Source organism: Monodon monoceros, unplaced genomic scaffold, assembly GCF_005190385.1.
Source record: "Monodon monoceros isolate NGI ecotype Baffin Bay Population unplaced genomic scaffold, NGI_Narwhal_1 Super_Scaffold_12, whole genome shotgun sequence".
Taxonomy (NCBI): Eukaryota; Metazoa; Chordata; class Mammalia; order Artiodactyla; family Monodontidae; genus Monodon; species Monodon monoceros.
In genome coordinates this window covers 69,991,525-70,014,606 of record NW_021703768.1, presented here as the reverse complement: position 1 = coordinate 70,014,606, position 23,082 = coordinate 69,991,525, and the positions used below count along the sequence as shown (strand labels likewise).

At 35.5% G+C, this 23,082-nt stretch overlaps 1 protein-coding gene across 3 annotated transcripts in view; it reads right to left on the bottom strand.

Moving 5' to 3' along the window:
* RASA1 (RAS p21 protein activator 1) overlaps window positions 1-23,082 on the bottom strand; it is a 109,086-nt gene that overhangs the window by 10,251 nt on the left and 75,753 nt on the right. For all 3 annotated transcript variants that reach the window (XM_029218939.1, XM_029218940.1, XM_029218941.1), the window contains exons 10-19: window positions 22,500-22,620; window positions 21,732-21,888; window positions 10,198-10,285; window positions 8,080-8,157; window positions 6,169-6,326; window positions 5,586-5,662; window positions 4,079-4,251; window positions 3,387-3,546; window positions 2,122-2,264; window positions 579-694 (exon numbers count right to left, since the gene is read on the bottom strand). In XM_029218939.1, the coding sequence (XP_029074772.1) occupies window positions 579-694; window positions 2,122-2,264; window positions 3,387-3,546; window positions 4,079-4,251; window positions 5,586-5,662; window positions 6,169-6,326; window positions 8,080-8,157; window positions 10,198-10,285; window positions 21,732-21,888; window positions 22,500-22,620 (1,271 nt within the window). The remainder of the gene's footprint in view (window positions 1-578; window positions 695-2,121; window positions 2,265-3,386; window positions 3,547-4,078; window positions 4,252-5,585; window positions 5,663-6,168; window positions 6,327-8,079; window positions 8,158-10,197; window positions 10,286-21,731; window positions 21,889-22,499; window positions 22,621-23,082) is intronic.

The window sequence follows — 23,082 nt, the reverse complement described above, 5'->3', positions numbered from 1 at the left end:
CATCATCAATTCATTTAACCAGTTCTTTACATTTACTTTGGAAGAAATCCTACCATTTTTAGATTACTTCTGTATTAAAGAAAAGTATGAAAAAGTACTGGAATGCAGATATAGAGGAACTAATGAGTACAGGTTCCAGGGAGACAGATTTTAATGTAAGTTAACTTCTACCTGAATAAGCGAGCTAACACCGGAAGCCGCTAAGCAGACACCGAGTAATTATCTCGTGTACATTTTGAGCAAGATGTTCAACTACATACTGGAGAGATACATGTCTTTTATGACCTCCTCAAACCTGAGATAAGCTTCTATTCTTTCCCCAAGTCACTATATAAACCAGACATACTGGCCTGTATAAAAACATCATTTGTTTTATTTTAATGCAAATATTTCACTTTCGTTTCTTCAAGTCACTCTGTTTCCTTAAACACAATTCATCGTGTAAAGATTAAAAACCCTAACTTCTTCAGAGTATAATAACATCAGGACAGTGGAAAAGCTTACACATGTTTTAGAAATACAAATTTTTTTAAATGCAAATATACAATTTCTTGTCAAATTAAAATTTCACCACTTACGGTGGAAGTATTTCTGAAGCCATGAATATTTTCTCCACAAGCTCTGAAAGTATGTTCAATAGGTGTGCTAAATTAGTGTTCACATCTTCATTTTTTTCTAACTTTGATGGACTTAACTAAGAGAAGGAATAAATCAATATAAATGCATCTTGGCAATGATAAATGCAAATGAATCAAGGTAATCAAGCAGTTTTTTCCATTTTTCAAACTGTATTAGTCTTTTGGTGGTGGTGTGGGGCTAACTAGGGTTTGCTCTGTGGAACTCCTAATGGACTTGTTACCATTAATTCCCATCTACTCAACTGAAGAGCAATGATTATTCAACAGTTTTCAGTTGCTTTGGGTTAAATACCATTAATGAAGTTTTCTTTTATTCATTTACCACATTTTACCACAGATTTTTACAGGCAGATACAACTGTATTAGACTTTATTTTAAATATAATATTCCCAACCAGAAGACAAAAAAATCCCAGCTTCAGTGGCCACATGCACAAATATACTAGAAGTATTTAATTGGAAAGAAAGATCACCGTATATTATTATAAAACCTATCTTAAATCTATTTACTTGAGGAAAAAAGCTGATTAAAATAGAAAGGTTTTTCTGAATGAGATAAGACTTTTTAAATGACTAATAAAATACCAAATGCCTCAGAGGCAGCATCATGAACCCTTCTAAAAACTTTCCAGTAACTTCTAAAATCTAAGAATTCTTACCTAGAATTAATGGAGTAGATTTATCTATAGGAATCTAAATTCCCTAGCCTGGATTTAACGTCCAGAGACTTTCTGCACACTTGCTGCATTTCTGTATCCTTTACACTTATTAGACCAACGTTAACCCCAGGTTTCCAACACTAAATTATCCATTTCTTCCTCTTAATTAGTAAAAATTGACAACTTGGTGCAGAATTAACATTTTGAGTGCTCCCAGTATACATTATCAAAAGCAGTTCCTTTATCTTGTATCAGACATAAAAAATATATTTAATATCCTCCTTCTATAGTTGCTCTGCCTTCAAAATAAAATGATGGAATAGCCATATACATGAGATTCTACTCCTTTTCTTAATGGTTTGTTATGAGTTTACACTGAAGCCTCAATAATCTAAAAGGATGTTTTTATTTGCTTTTGAGGGGGTTATCTTGTACCTCTGACCCTCCCACCACCACCCCCACTTCAAAAAAACCTTTGAGGAGAAACCTAGATGTTATTAGCAAGTGTCACACAGAACTTACACAACAGAAATCTCTAACAATAACTTCAATTTATGTTTGCACACTTTCTGAAAGTAGCATACACTTTTATCATTAGTACAGCAGGAGTACTTTCATGTATTTCTGGTGCAATTCGAGGTTTTTAATCTCCAAATAAAGTACATCTTTTTTAAAAAGTCTGTTTTGCATAACATTTTTCTAAACGTATTACAAAAGGTATAACTGTTCTGACGAACAGTTTCAGACAGCTAATATATTTGCCTTGAAGTGCAGTTAGCTATAAAGCATTACCTATTAAAATATGCTCTTTGCTGCAATACTCACCTCGCAAGACTGCTTGCTTTCCATTATCTTTAAGATACAGTCTTTCAAAGCGTGATGAACAAATTGTGTAGCAGTGGCTTTCATATACTGCTCCATCAAGGTACTCGCAAGTGTTGTAGCTCGAAATAGGGTAGTGGCTTCATCTACATAAATATATACATATTAAAAAATTATCTGTAAAGGATTGTACTAATGTGAATCAAATTGGAAATTAAATGAATTCATTTTTTCCTCAAATAATTATAGCTCTTTAAGTATGTTTATTTGCATGTAGCATTAAATATTGATTATAATGACATCCTATATTCCTATAAACTTAACTCTTCAAAAGACTTTCTATTCCTTCACTTCATTAGATCATAAACAGGAGAAGGAATTAACACTGCCACATTATATGAACAAAGGCTCTGGATGGTTATATGACTTAACTAAGACTAAAGAGCCAAACAGTGACAAAACTAGGACCAGAATCCACCTTTGCTGTCCACTGAGCCCACGCTCTAAAAAATCTGAGTTAATTTACAAACAAGAATGTAACGTAAAACCCCCGTATAAATTAACTTATTTGCCTAAAATATGGCTATTCATGACTTTTAATAAAATCCTAAAAAAACACAAATATTGCCAGAAAAGACAATCTCAGTGTAAAATATGTACCACCACTTTATCTTTCCTGACAAATGTATATATTTTTATATTTTCTATGATCAGGAGGAAATAGTTTTAGATTTTACAGTTTATTTGGGGAACCTAGAAGCAAGTACTGTTATTGAGTCAAAGGGCTGGTTTGAAATGGGTTATTCTGACATATTTATAAGCTGTTACAAACTACTGTGGGTCCAGCTAAATTGCCTGGAAACTACCTACCTATAGAAGGCAGAAATAAAATGCAGCTAACACCCAACTTTTGTGCAATGAATTTATAAGCAAAAAACAAACAAGAGAACATGGTAAGCATACCAAACTATTCTTAATAACCAAGCAGTATAAGCCATTGATCTGGACACGGAAGTCACTTTCTTACGGCTTCTAATTTGCCATGACAGAAAGTTGTATTAGAGATAATACCGCCCCCCATATTAGCCTGCCTAAGAATCAGAAATGACATTCCAACTGTAATTTTTAATGAATGAAAAACTGAGTAACTTTGTAAAATGATTTAACTATTTAATATGTTCTAAGATAGAGTACATATATACTTGATATATAAAATCTAATCATTAACCAGTTTTTAAAAGTATCACACTAACACATCCATACTGTACCTTCCATGCTTATTTCTCTGTCATTTAGTGTACATAACAACAACGATTCAAGCCTTTCATGAAGAAAAATCCTCAGTAGGATGCTAGCCAGTAGTGTTCGGTCCTGTCCACATACATGTGATAAAGCATAGACTACGTGAAGCTCCTTTTGCAGTATAAGCTAAAAATGACATCAAGAAAGATTGTTGAAAGTACACAGCATTAAGCATTCTCAGTAACATTAAAAGGAAATACATTCTTCTATATGTATACATTTAGGAATATGTTCTACTGAATAAATTTATTAAAAACAGAATGAGTTTGTAACCTACATATTTATAGTCTCTTGAAAGCAATGTAATACTGTTGCAAGGCTTTTCAACCTTCTCTGCCTGTCACTGTGCCACTAAACTATGAAATTACTATATTTAACTCAATGGGTATGGTGGGAAGCAGCACATAGCACAGGGAGATCAGGTCGGTGCTTTGTGACCACCTAGAGGGGTGGGATAGGGAGGGTGGGAGGGAGGGAGACGCAAGAGGGAGGAGATATGGGGATATATGTGTGCGTGTGGCTGATTCACTTTGTTGTACGGTAGAGACTAACACGGTATTGTGGAGCAATTATACTCCAGTAGGGATCCTGGGGGGAAAAAAAAGTTATTTTTCTTAATGCCTTTAAAAATAATTGGACTGGTAAATAACTTTAATACCTCTTTAAATTCGCTGTACTCTTCTTCTGGCATGATTTTTTCCATAGAATATCGTGCTCGGACGCGCAGGGATCCTGGCTCAATACCTTTCAATGGTATATGGGAGCTGAGCAAAAACCATTCATCTGTGGCATGCCCTTTTTGCAGCCGGCTTAACTGGCAGCGCATAAATACTGTGACAGAAAAATATCAAATGATTACTGTCTGAAAAGATGACACTGTAATTAGTCACACAAATTTTCCTAATGTTCTATCTTATCTATAGTGTTAAATGCTTTTTATTAAAGGACTTTTCAGTAATATCATAAATTTAATACTAAATGCTTACTTCATTCATTTACTGAATGCCTACTATGTGCCAGACTCTCTGATAGGCAGGGATGTAGGATACAGACATGATAAAGATACAGTCTCTGACTTGCATGGAGGTAACAGTCTAGCCAAGGAGGCAAGAAATCAATTATGATACCCCATGCTAAGTGCTGGAAAGTGGTGTATGCTAATGAAGTACAGAGAAATAATGTCTAATTCATTCTGTGGAAGTTAAACATCCATTCCAAACAGGTACCCCCTTAAGCTGACTTGTAACAGGATCTGGAAGTGTAGCTAAGTAGAAACAGAGAAAAAAAGAGTGTGTGCAGTCTGAACAGAAGGTATGGTGGATGGTTTTAAAAATCCATGGACAATTTAAGAGCTGTAAGAAAGCTGGTGTAGCTGGAGAGAAGGATACACAAAAGATTCCACAGTGAAAGTAAGAGTGGGGAGGAGTGGATCAGGAAAGAGCCTTTCTTCTGTATCATTGCTAGGGGGTTAGATTTTATCTTAAAAATAATGGGGGACCACTAAAAATGTTAAGCATTTTAATAGTAGTACAGAAATTACAGAATACTTATAGCAAAAAATTCAGGCTTTGATTCTGTTAACACATATCACTTTTTTTTCCCCCCAAGCCTGATTTTTAAGAAGGTATTTAAGGATTAACCTAATTCACTCTGGTGTGAATTGCTAAATCCCATTGCCACCTGTTTCAGAAACAGACTGGGAAAAGTTGTGCTGCCGAGAACCAGTACTGACTACCAGAAGTGAGCAGTGTAATCTAGTTTAAAGAAAAAAATTTAACAGAGTGCTTTTTTTCATTTACATGCAAAGTATAGGAAAGTGGGAGAAACCTAAAAAGTAGGAAGAAGGGATAAGGAAGCACCACAGAAAGATGACCACTGTTACTGTTTTCTTTTTTCCTCCTATACGTTGTGGAGGGAGGGTGAGCAGATCCTACTTTAATCCTAAGGGCTTAAGTTTACAGTATATACAATTTAGCCTTTTTGGTCTTTCTATTTTTTCTTTTTTAGATACAGCAATCAATACTTGTAGAAGTATAAAAAGAAGCTATCTCAAGTTACACTGCTTACACACCTTTTTAATTTCCATTTTAGACTATACTTCATTATGAATTTCCAAAGTATATAAAACATGCTTTTTTACTTTAGAAATTTCTGTGTCAACTTACAGATATCAGGATCTTTGCTTTTCTTTGTTTTATTGCTAAGAGTTATTTCAAATCTGTTGATGTCAGGAGGAAGATCACTAAAGCAGCAAGGAGAAAAAGAATTAAGAAAATGTCCTGGCATAAAACTATCTAATTCCTTTATTAGTATTGAATAAACCCCCTATTTCTGCTGCTAACCCAGCTGAAAGTGCTAGATTTAAAACTAGATTCAAAACATGTTTTATTATTTGGTACACAGGAATACAGACAAGCAAATTACACTTTCCCTACTGTCTTTAACTTCCTGGAGTAAATCCTGGAAACCCTTGTAAACATTTTGTCTGTGTATGTTAGTAAATGTTTTTGGATTCATCAGTAATGGTAATTCATATTAATAACTGGGTGAAAAACCAAGGACATAGCACTTTACTAGTAAAGGTGAACAAATACAATAGAAAAAAAAAAGTGTGTATTATTAAAATGCCTGAGCTTGGCACTGTGTTCTGAGTGACTTAGATACAGAGTTAAAAAAAAAAATAAAAAGGAAAGAAAATGCATTACAGCAAAAGAAAATCATCTAATGTAATGATAAAATAAGACTTACTCAAAGACAAACTCTTCTGACCATACAGGGTTTTGCCCTTCCCTTGCATGAGTTTTTGCTACCTGGACACTATTCAGGTAGATGTTACAATATGGATTAGTAAAATGTTTTACTGGGAGTTTATGGGCTTCTTCAATATGTAAAACAAGACTGCTGACCTAAAGAAAACACAGAAATCGTTACCCCAGATTTCAAGAATTATGCATTAGGTTTCAAAGGCAATTATTATAAAAACCCAAAATAGTGACTTATTTTCCCCTTTTTTCAGAAAACATGACCTTCAGTTATATTTTCCCTTTTAATAAATTCTTCCCACTTAAAAAAATAAATACAATTGTATTTTACAAGTTATTCCTCCAATTACATTCCTGCAAAAATAATGAAATACACCGTTTCTGCTATAAAACAATGGTTCAGAGAAAATGAAGTTGAGAAAAGGATTCTTTTTTTTCTTTTTTTTGAGGATTCTTTATTAATTTAAGTAAATAACTCTTACCACCCAAATCAAAATCTAACATGCTATATAATGCTCATCTGGAAGATTTTCTTTCTATACAGAGTTCCACAGCTAGAAAATATTTTTAAAATACTGATTCTACCATCTCATTTTACAGGAAAGGATACAGATCCAAAGAAGCGAAGTTATTTTTCAGTTTTGATGCAAAACTTAAACCATCTATCTTCTAGTGTCAGGTTCTCTTTCCCTCTTGCCACGTACTACTTGTGTGGCCTTGCACAAGTCAGTTTCTATGAGCCCCAGCTTCCTCAGATATAAAATTAGGATAAAGTCTACACTGCAAGTTGTTGTGAAGATTAGAAATGATACGTATAAAAGCACAAGCAGAGTACCTGGCACATAAAAAGGGCTCATGACATTGTTAGCTATTATATCATTATGATTATATAATATTATACCTACAAATAATTTCATGCCTGAAATTTCTCACAAGATACAATCTACAAAAATTGAATCTGATTTTCCATAGCTTTCAAAATGTTAAAACATGCTTTGAGAACACATAGTGATTATGCATATAATTAAATGTCCTTGGGGAAAGTATCAGACTTCTGGTTACAGGGAATAAAACTTTCAGTCATCTAAATAATAACCATTTATCCACTTCCAATAGAACAGTATGTTAAATTCACCAAGCTTATTGGAAATTCCCATAAGTAAAACAAGAGTCACTTTAGTCAGTAAATACTGTACAAAAAAGAAACTTTCCTCAAAACTCCAAGAATATTAAATTTACCTAACTTTTTCCAATTATCTGGGGATAACTAAAAGAAAAAAGCAAAGAAATGGAGGATATAAAGTTGAGTTTACATACCTAGAACGAAAGAGAAAGCCTAGCTTAACTCTCCATAAATGAACATGCAGGCATGTGAAGGTTTCAAATAAGACAGGATACTACCCATAAGTTATGTAATAGGTTTCAAAAGCAATTACTATAAAATGAAAAACCCTAAAGTTTACCAGGATTAGTACTTTCAGTCAGATGATTTTTTCAGTAAGTACCTTTCTGACACAGGCCAAAATAATTTTTTGAAGAAAAAAAATAATAGTGCCGAACAGAATAGTTTCTGTTGTTGTTGGCTTGGTATTGTTACTTTAAGTGGAAGAAAAAAAGTCCTTGATATGTATTCAAAAGATGGCATTATGGGCTAAGTATCCAGCAAGTATATAAAGAATATTCTCCTTCATAAAGAAGTAACTATTCCTCCTGCTGCTGAAGCAAGTGGGAGCATGGCTTTAAAATGCCTGAAAAGATTCACCTCTCAAGAATTCTAAAGTGTTTGAAATGTTGCCCAAAATAGGTCATAGAGAAATAAAAATAAAGAGCAAACTGATAAAGCAAAATACAATCACAAATTTGTGACAATCACAAATCAAAGAAAATCAAGTTTCACCTGACGCAGGCGTTTATTAGCTGTCCCTGGACTACTTTTCCGTAAATTGCAAAATGCCTGCAGACCTTTCATCCAGTCCTAGGAAAAATAACAGCATTTCAAAGAAATATAGTATACAATAGTTTATGCAGTTTCCAATCAACAGTTTGGGTTTTTTCCCCAAATTCAATAGTTCCTTCCTTCTCTAGACTGCCATTTCTAAACTCAGAGTATCCTGTGCTTTAAGTACATCTGTGCTCCAACAAAATAAAACAGTGACCAAAACAATTATAATTCTGTAAAATATTGATTGTATTATTGTAGAATCTCTATATTAATCTTAAGTACCAATGAGTGATAATTTATTAGCCAGAAAATAAATTTACATATATTTAAGCAGTTAAACTTGAGGCACCCTAAAGCAGAATTGAACTTGATACATTTTGTGAAAGGAAGGCTGACTGCAAAACCAGTTGATAATGTGATGACTGATTTGATGACAAACATTCTAATCTTTACCTTAGACCATGATATAGGTAGAAATGTATAAGGGGGTCTGGGTGATTTATAAGCCTTTTAAATATAACATATTTAAAACAATATTTCAGCCTAATATTAAGTTGCAGCTATATTCTAAAATGTTTAATGATCTAGTCCTCTGGAGAAAGGAGAGAACAATTTTAGGTTTACCAAAAATAAATCTAAATATTTTATTTGGCATACATGTTTCTAGAAATCTCTGTACTACTGCTTCACTCAATTAGGTCTTTAGTTTGTTGGCTATTTCAATGAATCTGAACTCTGTCAGTGTTTAGCGAACGTCTTTTAATGGAGCAAACTTAAGACTACTAAATCAATTACCATAGCTTTCAGAAAGAGAAGACAATAACCAGAGATACCACAGGCCACCAAAGTAATAAAAAACTGGGACTATCAGTGGTATTTTTGAACTTTAAGGGATATATGGAAACAGAATATGGAAAAAGTATAGATAAATCCAATAAGATAATGTTATATTTATGTGAGGCATGCAAAACACATTGAAATGTCATCCAGGTACATAAGTTAAACACATCTTTAGAAAGAACATGATAAAATAACTGGAAGATAGGATACTCAAGTTTAAGTTTCTTTTCTAACTCAATATCTAACATTAAAAAAAAAAAGTCAAAGGGCAAAATATTATGAGCCCTATTTTTGCAAATTAGGGCTACATACCCACAAAACAAGGTTTTATGTGTATTATTAGTTAATAATGAGTATTCAATTGAGATATTTTTCCATGATGGAAAAATGATATTCAATTATAAGCCATAAAACACAATGGCTCATTCATCAAATTTATTCTACACCCTAAGTTATTTTCATAATTTATGAGTCAGGGGCCCATGCCAGGATCCAGAGTTTTAGGAGCATTTGCCTCATATCCAGGGTTGGCAAATTATCTTCTTTTTTTTCAACAAAGTCACTTTCTTTCGTCTCTAAACTACCTTCGGGTTCCTTCCATAGAGTATAAGCAGAAGAAATATAGCCATATTTCTACAAAATACCTTTAAACACCCCAGAAATATTATGGTTCAAAGAAATCAAAGTACTTTTAAAAGGAGACTTTTAAAAACGTTTCTTCACAGCATTACTTAACACTTAATAAAAGTTTTAATAAGGGCATTGCACATGGATCAATGGCTAGTGCTGAAAGTAAACATTATATCTAGACTTAGAGAAAAACAGAAAATTTTTTCCTTGTGATGACTGAATTTCTATTTTTAGACACAGTTCAACCAGTGAATAACAACAATGCTTATTAGCAAAACTAACTGGCTTACCTTTTTGACTGTACTTAGAATATAACCTTTCTGCAGAGAGGATTTTCAATGAACATTCTCAGTTGGACTCAACATCATAGCCCATTTAAAGGTCAATTTAAAATGGAGTTTTCCTAATAACCCTACACTGTGTTTTTCTGCATTTCTTTCAAAAAAAATTTTTTTACACATGAAAGTTTCTCATTCCTTAAAATAAAACATGATTAGATTTCAGGCATCCTTTTTATCACATTATCTTAAATGCAACAGCTTTCTATTCCAGAAAACAAGAGCTGAATAAAGTTGACAGTAGTTGAAAAAACAGTTAACTTACCTCTGCTTGTTCTGGAGTTTCTCCTGCAAAGTAGAAGATGTAATGTTCTTCACTAAAGTGCTGAACCACTATCTGAAAACAGTTTGGCCTTTAAAATACAAACAAAAAAGTTATTAGGAAGTTTAACATACCAATTTTACACTAACTTAAGAAAAAAAATCACAATATAATTATGTAATTTATATAAACTTAAAATTCTTAATTTAGAGAAATAATAATCCATTGTACTAGATTACTAAAAAGAAAATGTCAGCTGCATATATTTTAGAAAGCTTTTTGTCTGCACTATTGAAACTTTATCAAACTATCAAAGTTTAAAAATATTTCACAGTACTGTGTAGATTAATTTTAAAAGGCATTAGAAATAGAAAAGTTACAATAAAATTGAAGCAGGAGTGCTAGAATTGCATATAGCTAATTTAAAGACTTCAAAGCAAATAAAATGTTACTAAACTCAATGCTTCAGGATGATATATAATATACATTTATATGTACTGGGAAAAGACTAGACATTTCTTTAGGCCTAAAATGTTCTTAATGGTTATCTCTCAGTAGATTGTGGGTGATTTTAATTTTCTTCTTTATAATTTTACTTACTTTCAAATTTTTTTTTACAACTGGCTGTTTTTCCTCATTCCATTTTAATGGAAACATCATCAGCTTATTCTGAGGATCAAATGACCTAACAGTGGTGTGCAATAAATATTAGTTCTTATCTTCCTATAGTATGCACTGTGGTATAATTCATTTGACATGTAAGTACAATATTAGATAGTAGCTTATATCTTTTTTGAAGATGTGCTGCCTTTCCAACTAGATTTGAAAATGCTTATAAAATGTTTAATAAGGGCCTTCAAGTTTTTGAAATTCAATAAATATTATTTCTATTTCTTGCTTTAACCAAAGAGTATATCTTACACTTTAGTGTTAGAAGGTCATAGCAAAGTATCCAGAGTACAAGCTTAACATTTATTAAAGATAAAACCATCTCTTCAATGCTTTGAGAATACCATAAAACAATGGAATATGTCAATTGAAAACTTCTGATTCTGAAAGTGGTTTGTACCAGACTAACCCTCCTGGCAGGATAAAATATAAACAAAACAAAACACTACTGTTTGAAGTCACTGGAGAACAAGCAGCTCAGACTGAAGGGACCAAGATCATAGTGAGGTGAGACTGACATTCTTCACAGCTTTTCTTTTGAAGGTGTTTGCCAATTCCTAAACCGTGTAGGGCAGGACTCTGGGGCAATAAGCAGAAAACAGCATCTAAGAGGCTAAAAAGCTAACGAAGCACATTCAGTTTCACAGTGCTGGGAGAGACAAATGAGTTCAGGGCCTTTAAAAGAGAAAGCTTTCAGTTGAGACCCCTGAAGAGCTATGCCTTCAGAATAAGGGCAAACCAGAAATAGTACAGCCTTCACCGATACCTCCAGTTGATCCCTGAGGGGATCAATATGAACTAACCCTACTCTAACTTATCTGGCAAAAGAACAGTCCTTTCTGGAGACAATAACATTATCCATAGCTTCCACAGTTTTTCATACACTGTATCCACTATTCAGTCAAACATAAGTAGACATTACAGGAATCAGGATCAAATGACTGAAAAGCCAAAAGAAAAACAGACCAACAAGAAAGACCTACATATGATCCAGATATTGAGGACAGATACAACTTTCAACTATCTGTAATTAAAGTGCTTAAAGAAAAGATAACAAAATAGAGAATTCTGCCACATAACTAGATATTTAGAACAAGAATCAAATGGAAATTCTAAAGTGGCAAAAATAAATAAAATTAAGACCTCAACAAATGCATTTAACTACAGAAGAATAGATTTGTGAGCTGAAGGCAAATCAGAAGAAAACATCCAGCCTGAGGCACAGAGAGGAAAATAATTATGAGAAACATAGAAAACTGTTTAATAGACACATGGGACATAGTAAAAGGAACATAACATGTAACATGAGTCCCAGAAGATTAAAGAGAATGTGGCAGTAGAACTGTTTAAAGAGAAACTAATGAAGAATTTTCCAAAACTGACAACAGACATCAGGTCTCAGATTGAAGAAGCTCTACAAACATTAAGATACATTTTTAAAATATATATTTTTACAGTAGGCATATTTGGTTTAACTTTTGAAAATCTAAGGAAAGGAAAAATCTCAAAGCTTGCAGAGAAAGATGAAATACAGTACATCATGAAGGAAAAAAGATACATTATCTCTAAAAGAGAAACAGAATGACAAAATGTTGAAAAGTAGAAAATCTTTAAAATGCTGAAAGAAGATGATTACCAACCTACAATTTAATATCCAGCAAAAACATCCTTCCTAAACATAGATAAAACAATAAATACTGCCACAGTAAAAGATTCAGCCTAAGAAAAGATACAGGTATGAAATTCCCACATAAATATTCACTACAGTAATAACTCTGTATGATTCAATGTCTTCAAACTTGTGCTTCTGAAATCGTTTATATTTAAAGTAAAGCAGGGAGGAGCTTCAAGATGGCAGAAGAGTAAGACATGGAGATCACCTTCCTCCCCACAGAATATACATCTACATGTAGAACAACTCCTACAGAACACCTACTGAACGCTGGCAGAGACCTCAGACCTCCCAAAAGGTAAAAAACTCCCCAAGTACCTGAGTAGGGCCAAAGAAAAAAGAAAAAACAGACAAAAGAATAGGGACAGGACCTGCACCAGTGGGAGGGAGCTGTGAAGGAGCAAAGCAAAGGTTTCCACACACTAGGAGCCCCTTCGTGGGCAGAGACTGCGGGTGGCAGAAGGGGGAAGCTTCGGAGCCACTGAGGAGAGTGCAGCAACAGGGGTGCAGAGGGCAAAGCGGAGAGATTCCCACACAGAGGATCGGTGCTGACCAGCACTCACCAGCCCCAGAGGCTTGTCTGCTCACCCGCCGGGATGGGCAGGGGCTGGGAGCTGAGGCTCGGGCTTCGGTTGGATCGCAGGGAGAGGACTGGGGTTGGCTGTGTGAACACAGCCTGAAGGGGGCTACTGCACCACACCTAGCTGGGAGGGAATCCGGGAAAAAGTCTGGAGCTGCCGAAAAGGCAAGAGACTTTTTCTTGCCTCTGTTTCCTGCTGCGCGAGGAGAGGGGATTAAGAGCACCACTTAAAGGAGATCCAGAGATGGACATGAGCAGCGGCTATCAGCCCGGACCCCAGAGACGGGCACGAGACACTAAGGCTGCTGATGCAGCCACCAAGAAGCCTGTGTGCAAGCACAGTTCACTATTCACACCTCCCCTCCCAGAAGCCTGTGCAGCCAGCCACTGCCAGGGTCCCGTGATCCAGGGACAACTTCCCCGGGAGAACACACGGCACACCTCAGGCTGGTGCAACATCATGCCGGCCTCCACCGCCACAGGCTCGCCCCGAACTCCATACCCCTCCCTCGCCATGGCCTGAGTTAGCCAGAGCCTCCGAATCAGGTGCTTCTTTAACCCCGTCCTGGCTGAGCGAAAAACAGATGCCCTCAGGCAACCTACACGCAGAGGCGGGGCCAAACCCAAAGCTGAACCCCAGAAGCTGTGCGAACAAAGAAGAGAAAGGGAAATCTCTCCCAGCAGCCTCAGGAGCAGCGGATTAAATCTCCACAATCAACCTGATGTACCCTGCACCTGTGGAATACATGAATAGACAACGAATCATCCCAAATTGAGGAGGTGGACTTTGGGAGCAATGATATTTTTTTGTGAGTGTGTATGTGTATACTTCTGTGCGTGATTTTGTCTGTATAGATTTGCTTTTACCATGTCCTAGGGTTCTGTTTTTTTGTTATTGTTTTGTTATAGTACAGTTTTTAGTGCTTGTTATCATTGGTGGATATGTTTTGGTTGCTCTCTTCTTTTTTTCTTTTAATTACTTAAAAATTTTTTTAATTTTTTATTTATTTTAATAACTATTTTATTTTATTTTATCTTCTTCTTTCTTTCTTTTTTATCTCCCTTTTATTCTGAGCCATGTGGATGACAGGCTCTTGGTGCTCCAGCCAGGCGTCAGGGCTGTGCCGCTGAGGTGGGAGAGCCAAGTTCAGGACGTTGGTCCATAATATCAAACAGTGAAAATCTCCCAGAGATCTCCATCTCAACGCCAAGACCCACCTCCACTCAATGACCAGCAAGCACCAGTGCTGGACACCCTATGCTGAACAACTAGCAAGACATAAACACAACCCCACCCAATAGCAGAGACCTGCCGAAAATCATAACAAGGCCACAGACGCCCCAAAACACACCACCGGATGTGGACCTGCCCATCAGAAAGACAAGATCCAGCCTCATCCACCAGAACACAGGCACTAGTCCCCTCCACCAGGAAGCCTACACAACCCACTGAACCAACCTTATCCACTGGGGACAGACACCAAAAACAACGTGAACTACGAACCTGCAGCCTGCAAAAAGGAGACCCAAAACACAGTTAATAAGCAAAATGAGAAGACAGAGAAACACACAGCAGATGAAGGAGCCAAGGTAAAAACCCACCAGGCCTAACAAATGAAGAGGAAACAGGCAGTCTACCTGAAAAAGAACTCAGAATAATGATAGTAAAGATGATCCAAAATCTTGGAAACAGAATGGAGATAATACAAGAAACACTTAACAAGAACCTAGAAGAACTAAACAGCAAACAAACAATGATCAACAACACAATAAATGAAATTAAACATTCTCTAGAAGGGATCAATAGCAGAATAACTGAAGCAGAAAAACGGATAAGTGACCTGGAAGATAAAATAGTGGAAATAACTACTGCAGAGCAGAATAAAGAAAAAAGAATGAAAAGAATTGAGGACAGTCTCAGAGACCTCTGGGACATTAAATGCATCAACATTCAAATTATATGGGTCCCAGAAGAAGAAGAGAAAAAGAAAGGGACTAAGAAAATATTTGAAGAGATTATAGTTGAAAACTTCCCTAATATGCGAAAGGAAATAGTTAATCAAGTCCAGGAAGCACAGAGAGTCCCATAAAGGATAAATCAAAGGAGAAACACGCCAAGACACATATTAATCAAACTAGCAAAAATTAAATACAAAGAAAAAATATTAAAAGCAGCAAGGGGAAAACAACAAATAACACACAAGGGAATCACCATAAGGTTAACAGCTGATCTTTCAGCAGAAGCTCTGAAAGCCAGAAGGGAATGGCAGGACATATTTAAAATGATGAACGGGAAAAACCTAAAACCAAGATTACTTCTACCCAGCAAGGATCTCATTCAGATTTGATGGAGAAATTAAAACCTTTACAGACAAGCAAAAGCTAAGAGAACTCAGCACCACCAAACCAGCTTTACAACAAATGCTAAAGGAATTTCTCTAGGCAAGAAACACAAGAGAAGGAAAAGACCTACAATAAAAAACCCAAAACAATTAAGAAAATGGTAACAGGAACATACATAACAATAATTACCTTGAATGTAAATAGATTAAATGCTCCAACCAAAAGACATAGACTGGCTGAATGGATACAAAAACAAGACCCGTATATATGCTGTCTACAAGAGACCCACTTCACACCTAGGGACACATACAGGCGGAAAGTGAGGGGATGGAAAAAGATATTCCATGCAAATGGAAATCAAAAGAAAGCTGGAATAGCAATTCTCATATCAGAGAAAATAGACTTTAAAATAAAGACTATAAGAGACAAAGAAAGACACTACATAATGATCAAGGGATTAATCCATGAAGAAGACATAACAATGGTAGATATTTATGCACCCAACATAGGAGCACCTCAACATAAGGCAAATACTAACAGGCATAAAAGGCGAAATTGACAGTAACACAATCATAGTAGGGGACTTTCACACCCCACTTTCACCAACGGACAGATCATCCAAAATGAAAGTAAATAAGGACACACAAGCTTAAAATGATACATTAAACAAGATGGACTTAAGTGATATTTATAGGACATTCCATTCAAAAACAACAGAATACACTTCTCAAGTGCTCATGGAACATTCTGAAGGATAGATCATATCCTGGGTCACAAATCAAGCCTTGGTAAATTTAAGAAAATTGAAACTGTATCAAGTATCTTTTCCGACCAAGACACTATGAGACTAGATATCAATTACAGGAAAAAATCTGTAAAAAATAGAAACACATGGAGGCTAAACAATACACTACTTAATAACCAAGAGATCACTGAAGAAATCAAACAGGCAATCAAAAAATATCTAGAAACAAATGACAATGAAAACACGATGACCCAAAACCTATGGGATGCAGCAAAAGCAGTTCTAAGAGGGAAGTTTATAGCAATACAATCCTACCTTAAGAAACAAGAAACATCTCAAGTAAACAACCTAACCTTACACTGACAGCAATTAGAGAAAGAAGAACAAAAAACCCCCAAAGTTAGCAGAAGGAAAGACATCATAAAGATCAGATATATAAATAAATGAAAAAGAAAGGAAGGAAACTATAGCAAAGATCAATAAAACTAAAAGCTGGTTCTTTGAGAAGATAAACAAAATTGATAAACCATTAGCCAGGCTCATCAAGAAAAAAGGGAGAAGACTCAAATCAATAAATTAGAAATGAAAAAGGAGAAGTAACAACTGACACTGCAGAAATAAAAAAAATCATGAGAGATTACTACAAGCAACTCTATGCCAATAAAATGGACAACCTGCAAGAAATGGACAAATTCTTAGACATGCACAACCTGCCAAGACTGAATCAGGAAGAAATAGAAAATATGAACAGACCAATCACAAGCACTGAAATTGAAGCTGTGTTTAAAAATCTTCCAACAAATAAAAGCCCAGGACCAGATGGCTTCACTGGCGAATTCTATCAAACATTTAGAGAAGAGCTAACACCTATCCTTCTCAAACTCTTCCAAAATATAGCAGAGGGAGGAACACTCCCAAACTCCTTCTACGAGGTCACCATCACCCTGATACCAAAACCAGACAAAGAAGTCGCAAAGAAAGAAAACTATAGGCCCAAATCACTGATGAACATAAGATGCAAAACTCCTCAACAAAATACTAGCAAACAGAATCCAACAGCACATTAAAAGGATCATACACCATGATCAAGTGGGGTTTATCCCAGGAATGCAAGGATTCTTCAGTATATGCAAATCAATCAATGTGATACACCATATTAATAAATTGAAGGAGAAAAACCATATGGTCATCTCAATAGATGCAGAGAAAGCTTTCGACAAAATTCAACACCCATTTATGATAAAAAACCCTCCAAAAGTAGGCATAGAGGGAACTTACCTCAATGTAATAAAGGCCATATATGACAAACCCACAGCCAACATCGTCCTCAATGGTGAAAAACTGAAAACATTTCCACTAAGAGCAGAAACAAGACAAGGTTGCCCACTCTCACCACTATTATTCAACATAGTTTTGGAAGTTTTAGCCACAGCAATTAGAGAAGAAAAAGAAATAAAAGGATTCCAAATCAGAAAAGAAGAAGTAAAGCTGTCACTGTTTGCAGATGACATGATACTATATATAGAGAATCCTAAAGATGCCACCAGAAAACTACTAGAGCTAATCAATGAATTTGGTAAAGTAGCAGAATACAAATTTATGCACAGAAATCTCTGGCATTCCTATACACTAATGATGAAAAATCTGAAAGTGAAATTAAGAAAACACTCCCATTTACCACTGCAACAAAAAGAATAAAATATCTAGGAATAAACCTACCTAAGGAGACAAAAGACCTGTATGCAGAAAATTATAAGACACTGATGAAAGAAATTGAAGATGATACAAATAGATGGAGAGATATACCATGTTCTTGGATTGGAAGAATCAACATTGTGAAAATGACTCTACTACCCAAAGCAATCTACAGATTCAATGCAATCCCTATCAAACTACCACTGGCATTTTTTACAGAAATAGAACAAAAAAATCTCACAATTTGTGTGGAAACACAAAAGACCCCAAATAGCCAAAGCAATCTTCGGAAAGAAAAACGGAGCTGGAGTAATCAGGCTCCCTGACTTAAGACTATACTACAAAGCTACAGTAATCAAGACAGTGTGGTACTGGCACAAAAACAGAAATATGGATCAACGGAACAGGATGGAAAGCCCAGAGATAAACCCACACACATATGGTCCCCTTACTGTTTTGTGTTTTGTTTTTGTTTTGGCGGTACGCGGGCCTCTCACCGTTGTGGCCTCTCCCGCTGCGAAGCACAGGCTCCAGACGCACAGGCTCAGCGGCCATGGCTCACGGGCCCAGCCGCTCCATGGCACGTGGGATCTTCCTGGACCGGGGCACGAACCTGTGTCCCCTGCATCGGCAGGTGGACTCTCAACCACTGCGCCACCAGGGAAGCCCGGTCACCTTATTTTTGATAAAGGTGGCAAGAATATACAATGGAGAAAAGACAGCCTCTTCAATAAGTGGTGCTGGGAAAACTGGACAGCTATATGTAAAATAATGATATGAGAACCCTCTCTAACACCATACACAAAAATAAACTCAAAATGGATTAAAGACCTAAATGTAAGGCTAGACACTATTTAACTCTTAGAGGAAAACATAGGCAGAACACTTCATGACATAAATCACAGCAAGTTCCTTTTTGACCCACCTCCTAGAGAAATGGAAATAAAAACAAAAATAAACATATGAGACCTAATGAAACTTAAAAGCTTTTGCACAGCATAGGAACTCAGAAACAAGACGAAACGACAACCCTCAGAATGGGAGAAAATATTTGCAAATGAAGCAACTGACAAAGGATTAATCTCCAACATTTACAAGCAGCTCATGCAGCTCAATATCAAGAAAACAAAGAACCCAATCCAAAAATGGGCAGAAGACCTAAATAGAACTTTCTCCAAAGAAGATATACAGATTGCCAACAAACACATGAAAGAATGCTCAACATCATTAATCACTAGAGAAATGCAAATCAAAACTACAATGAGATATCGTTTCACACTGGTCAGAATGGCCATCATCAAAACATCTACAAACAGTAAGTGCTGGAGAGGCTGTGGAGAAAAGGGAACCCTCTTGCACTGTTGGTGGGAATGTAAATTGATACAGCCACTATGGAGAACAGTATGGATGTTCCTTATAAAACTAAAAATAGAACTACCATACGACTCAGCAATCCTACTACTGGGCATATACCGTGAGAAAACCGTAATTCAAAAAGAGTCATGTACCACAGTGTTCACTGCAGCTGTATTTACGATAGCCAGGACATGGAAGCAACCTAAGTGTCCATCAACAGATTAATGGATAAAAAAGATGTGGCACATATATACAATGGAATATTACTCAGCCATAAAAAGAAACAAAACTGAGTTATTTGTAGTGAGGTGGATGGACCTGGAGTCTGTTATACAGGGTGAAGTTAAGTCAGAAAGAGAAAAACAAATACCATATGCAAACACATATATATGGAATCTAAGAAAAAACAAAAAGTGGTCATGAAGAACCTAGGGGCAAGACGGGAATAAAGACGCAGACCTACTAGAGAATGGACTTGAGGATATGGAGAGGGGGAAGGGTAAGCTGGGACAAAGTGAGAGAGTGGCATGGACATATATACACTACCAAATGTAAAACAGATAGCTAGTGAGAAGCAGCCGCATAGCACAGGGAAATCATCTGGGTGCTTTGTGATCACCTAGGGGGGTGGGATAGGGAGGGTGGGAGGGAGGGAGACGCAAGAGGGAAGAGATAGGGGGATATATGTATATGTATAACTGAATCACTTTGTTATAAAGCAGAAACTAATACACCATTGTAAAGCACTTATACTCCAACAAAGTTGTTAAAAAAAAAGGTAAAGCAGTATTAAAAGTCAGAAGTTTAATACAAAGAGATAGAATGCTTAGAGACCTGTTAATAATACTGAAATAAGCTGGAAAAATTGTAGAGCTGTGCAACTAAAGTGCCAGGGAAAACAGCCGAACGAGCAGTGCTGTCCAGTGTTCCACAGGCTAGGCGTGCATACCAGTCATCTCTACTGGTGAGGGCTGCCATTAACTTTCACATTAGACTTCACCTAAATGCTCAAGGTCAGTCAGTGTATTGGGTTCTATGCTTACACAAAGCGAGAAATATTCAATGACTGCTATCTATTTGATAACACAACAGTGTATTCTCAGGATTTTCATTAGTTACTGGAATACACAATAGTGTATTCTCAGGATTTTCAATAGTTCACTTCTCCTTTCTCTGGTACTGTTTGCCACCTCACTATCATGAAGGAAGCGGCTTTGTGAGAAGAATCCAGTACACACAAAGTAAGGCAGAGTAGTAAGACTGAAAAGCCAGAGGTCTGATCCAACTACATCTAAAGGCCAAGCTTCCCATACTGTAAAGGGAGGGGAAAAGAATCCTATGAAATCCTACCTTGCCCAAACTTTTTTTGCTTTTTTTTGGGGGGGGGGGACAGCTGTTTTTAGGAGATATTAAGAAGGGTTTCAGAGAAAAAAAGGGAGAGTATCAAGGTCCAATGAATTCATGAAATACTGCATATTATACTCCCCTCTTGGTGATTCACAATACAAACACTGGCTAAAACTCCAGAATGCCCCTCTGTAAGGAAAATTATTTGTTCAATTCAGCATTTCCCAAACCTATCTGACCATTTAAAAAATGAACTGTTAAAATCACTAATGTGATCTCCTAAACACAGTTTGGAAAAAAAGAAATGACAAGCTTTTATGCTCCACAGGTACTTCTCTTGAAGCTTTCCCAACTTAAATAGGATAAACTAGGGTTGCCTAGTAGAAATGCCATCCTGCAGCATAAGTTGTTAAAAAAATTTGTTTTAATTGCCTGCATTTTATTCATCATAGCAATAGCTACTAAAAGTGCTAAATATATCTAAAAACACTCTAGAATGGATTATTGATAATTCTGATGGTGAAATACAAAGAAAGGCCCTTATTACAAAAAACTAGATGTAATCAAGAGCTGAATTTGCCTTGTGCTGTTCAGGACTTACCTTTAGTTTATACGATTATTTTATTTTTTTAAAAACTCTAACATTAAGAAAAAATGTTTTTATTTCAAATCTGAAATACTCCTCTTTCCTACTGAAATAATTGTTTTTATACTATAGTTGTCTCTCAGTGTCAACTTTCTTAGGAATCAAGTTAACAGTACAACTGAGTGTATCTACTACCATCAGATGCACTGAGTTAACCAAGAATGATAAAATAGGGGAAAGGAGACAAGACTCAAAGTAAGTCACTCAAAAGAGTGGTGGTAGGTGCAGGCAGGAAACACACTACATACAGATCAAGTCTTACTACAGGAGAGGCATAGATTCCAAAGGTTTCTATGTGAAATAGTGGAGTAGAATTTTATGCATAGGTTAGTCTAAAATAAGTAAGGAAGACAGAAATTGCCCTAGAGAGTATATGTGACATTTTCAGATGTCACAAATTGGTTTGCTATGCTTTGAAATGATCTGAACATACTATTTTTTTATTAAAACAATTCCAAAAAGAAACAGGAAACCAATTTCTTACCTGCCAAAGAGACTATCATGAACAACATAGACAGAACACACGCTGAGATCTATTAATCCTTTTGGTTTTGTAGCTCGTTTTTCACTTTCAAAATAAATAAGCTGGGCATCACTGCCCTCTAAGATAAAATATAAATTTTTCCACCTTTTTCCTTTGCCTGTTAAAAAAAATTGTTTCCCCTTAGCCAAATAATGAACTATGAAGTCACATATAGTAAAATCACAAAAACTATTGTTGCTAAAAACTAAAAATTAAATATATTTTTATTCCAAAGCTTAAATAACACCAATCCTTACAAAATGAGAAAGTGTCTGTAATATATCTGTAGAAAAATATCTTTTGTTATATTGCTTGCTTTAATGAGTCACTGAGTAAGTGACAAGGGTACCTTAACAGTATGTTTTAGAGATTTCATTATGATAAAATCTTTAAAATTCTTGCTTAGGATTCATTCTTTTCCAGTCATGAGAAAAAAAACTCTTCTACTAATCATGCACCCCTCAATGCCCCAACATTTCTTAATGCCAAACTGAGGCAAATACATAAAATAGAAACATCAATACTATGAATGTGCCAAGTGCTGATAAGAATTTTCTCTTAAAAAAAAAAAAAAGTTATGGGGTAGAGAGGGGCTCAAGAATCAGATACCAACTTATTAAATACGTATCTCAATGATAAGTTTTATGCCCAGTATTTACAGTGCTTCTAATAAATGTTAACGGTAAAATACTGAAATTGAATCTTTAGTCTTAAAAGTTTCACACTTACCTTTTTTTAGAAGATAACCTTTTTTAACAATGTTTTTATAAAAGGCATCCTTTGTTTTACGACGAATTGTATTATAAATTTCCTTGCCATCCACTGTATCATTGAGTACTTGTTCTTGATCCTGAATTTTCAAAAATACTAAAATTATTTCATGAATTCTTGATGGAAACGAAGTAAAACCTACTAAACTACCAATTTAAAAACCAGATTGTCTAGACATTAAAAAATTTTAATACTAAAATCTAAAATAATGTAACATATATATTATTAAGAGATCTTTGCTTTCCAAAGAAATTTTCAAAAAAGTGCACTTACCATTTCTCAAGAATATGGACAACTAATAAGCTTTTTTTTTTTTGAAAAATACAGGGTTTTTTTATGTTTTACAAGCAACATTGTTTTGAAAACATGAATTTGTCCAAGCATAACTGATAGATTAGAACCAATCTGAGCATAAAGTAAATTCATGTTTGCTTACGGACAATTACATCCATGAGAAACTCTATGTGAATGCAGAAAATTGCACCCAGCTGAACTGAGATGCCTAGGAATATGCAAAATACATCTCAAAAGCCTAAAAGCC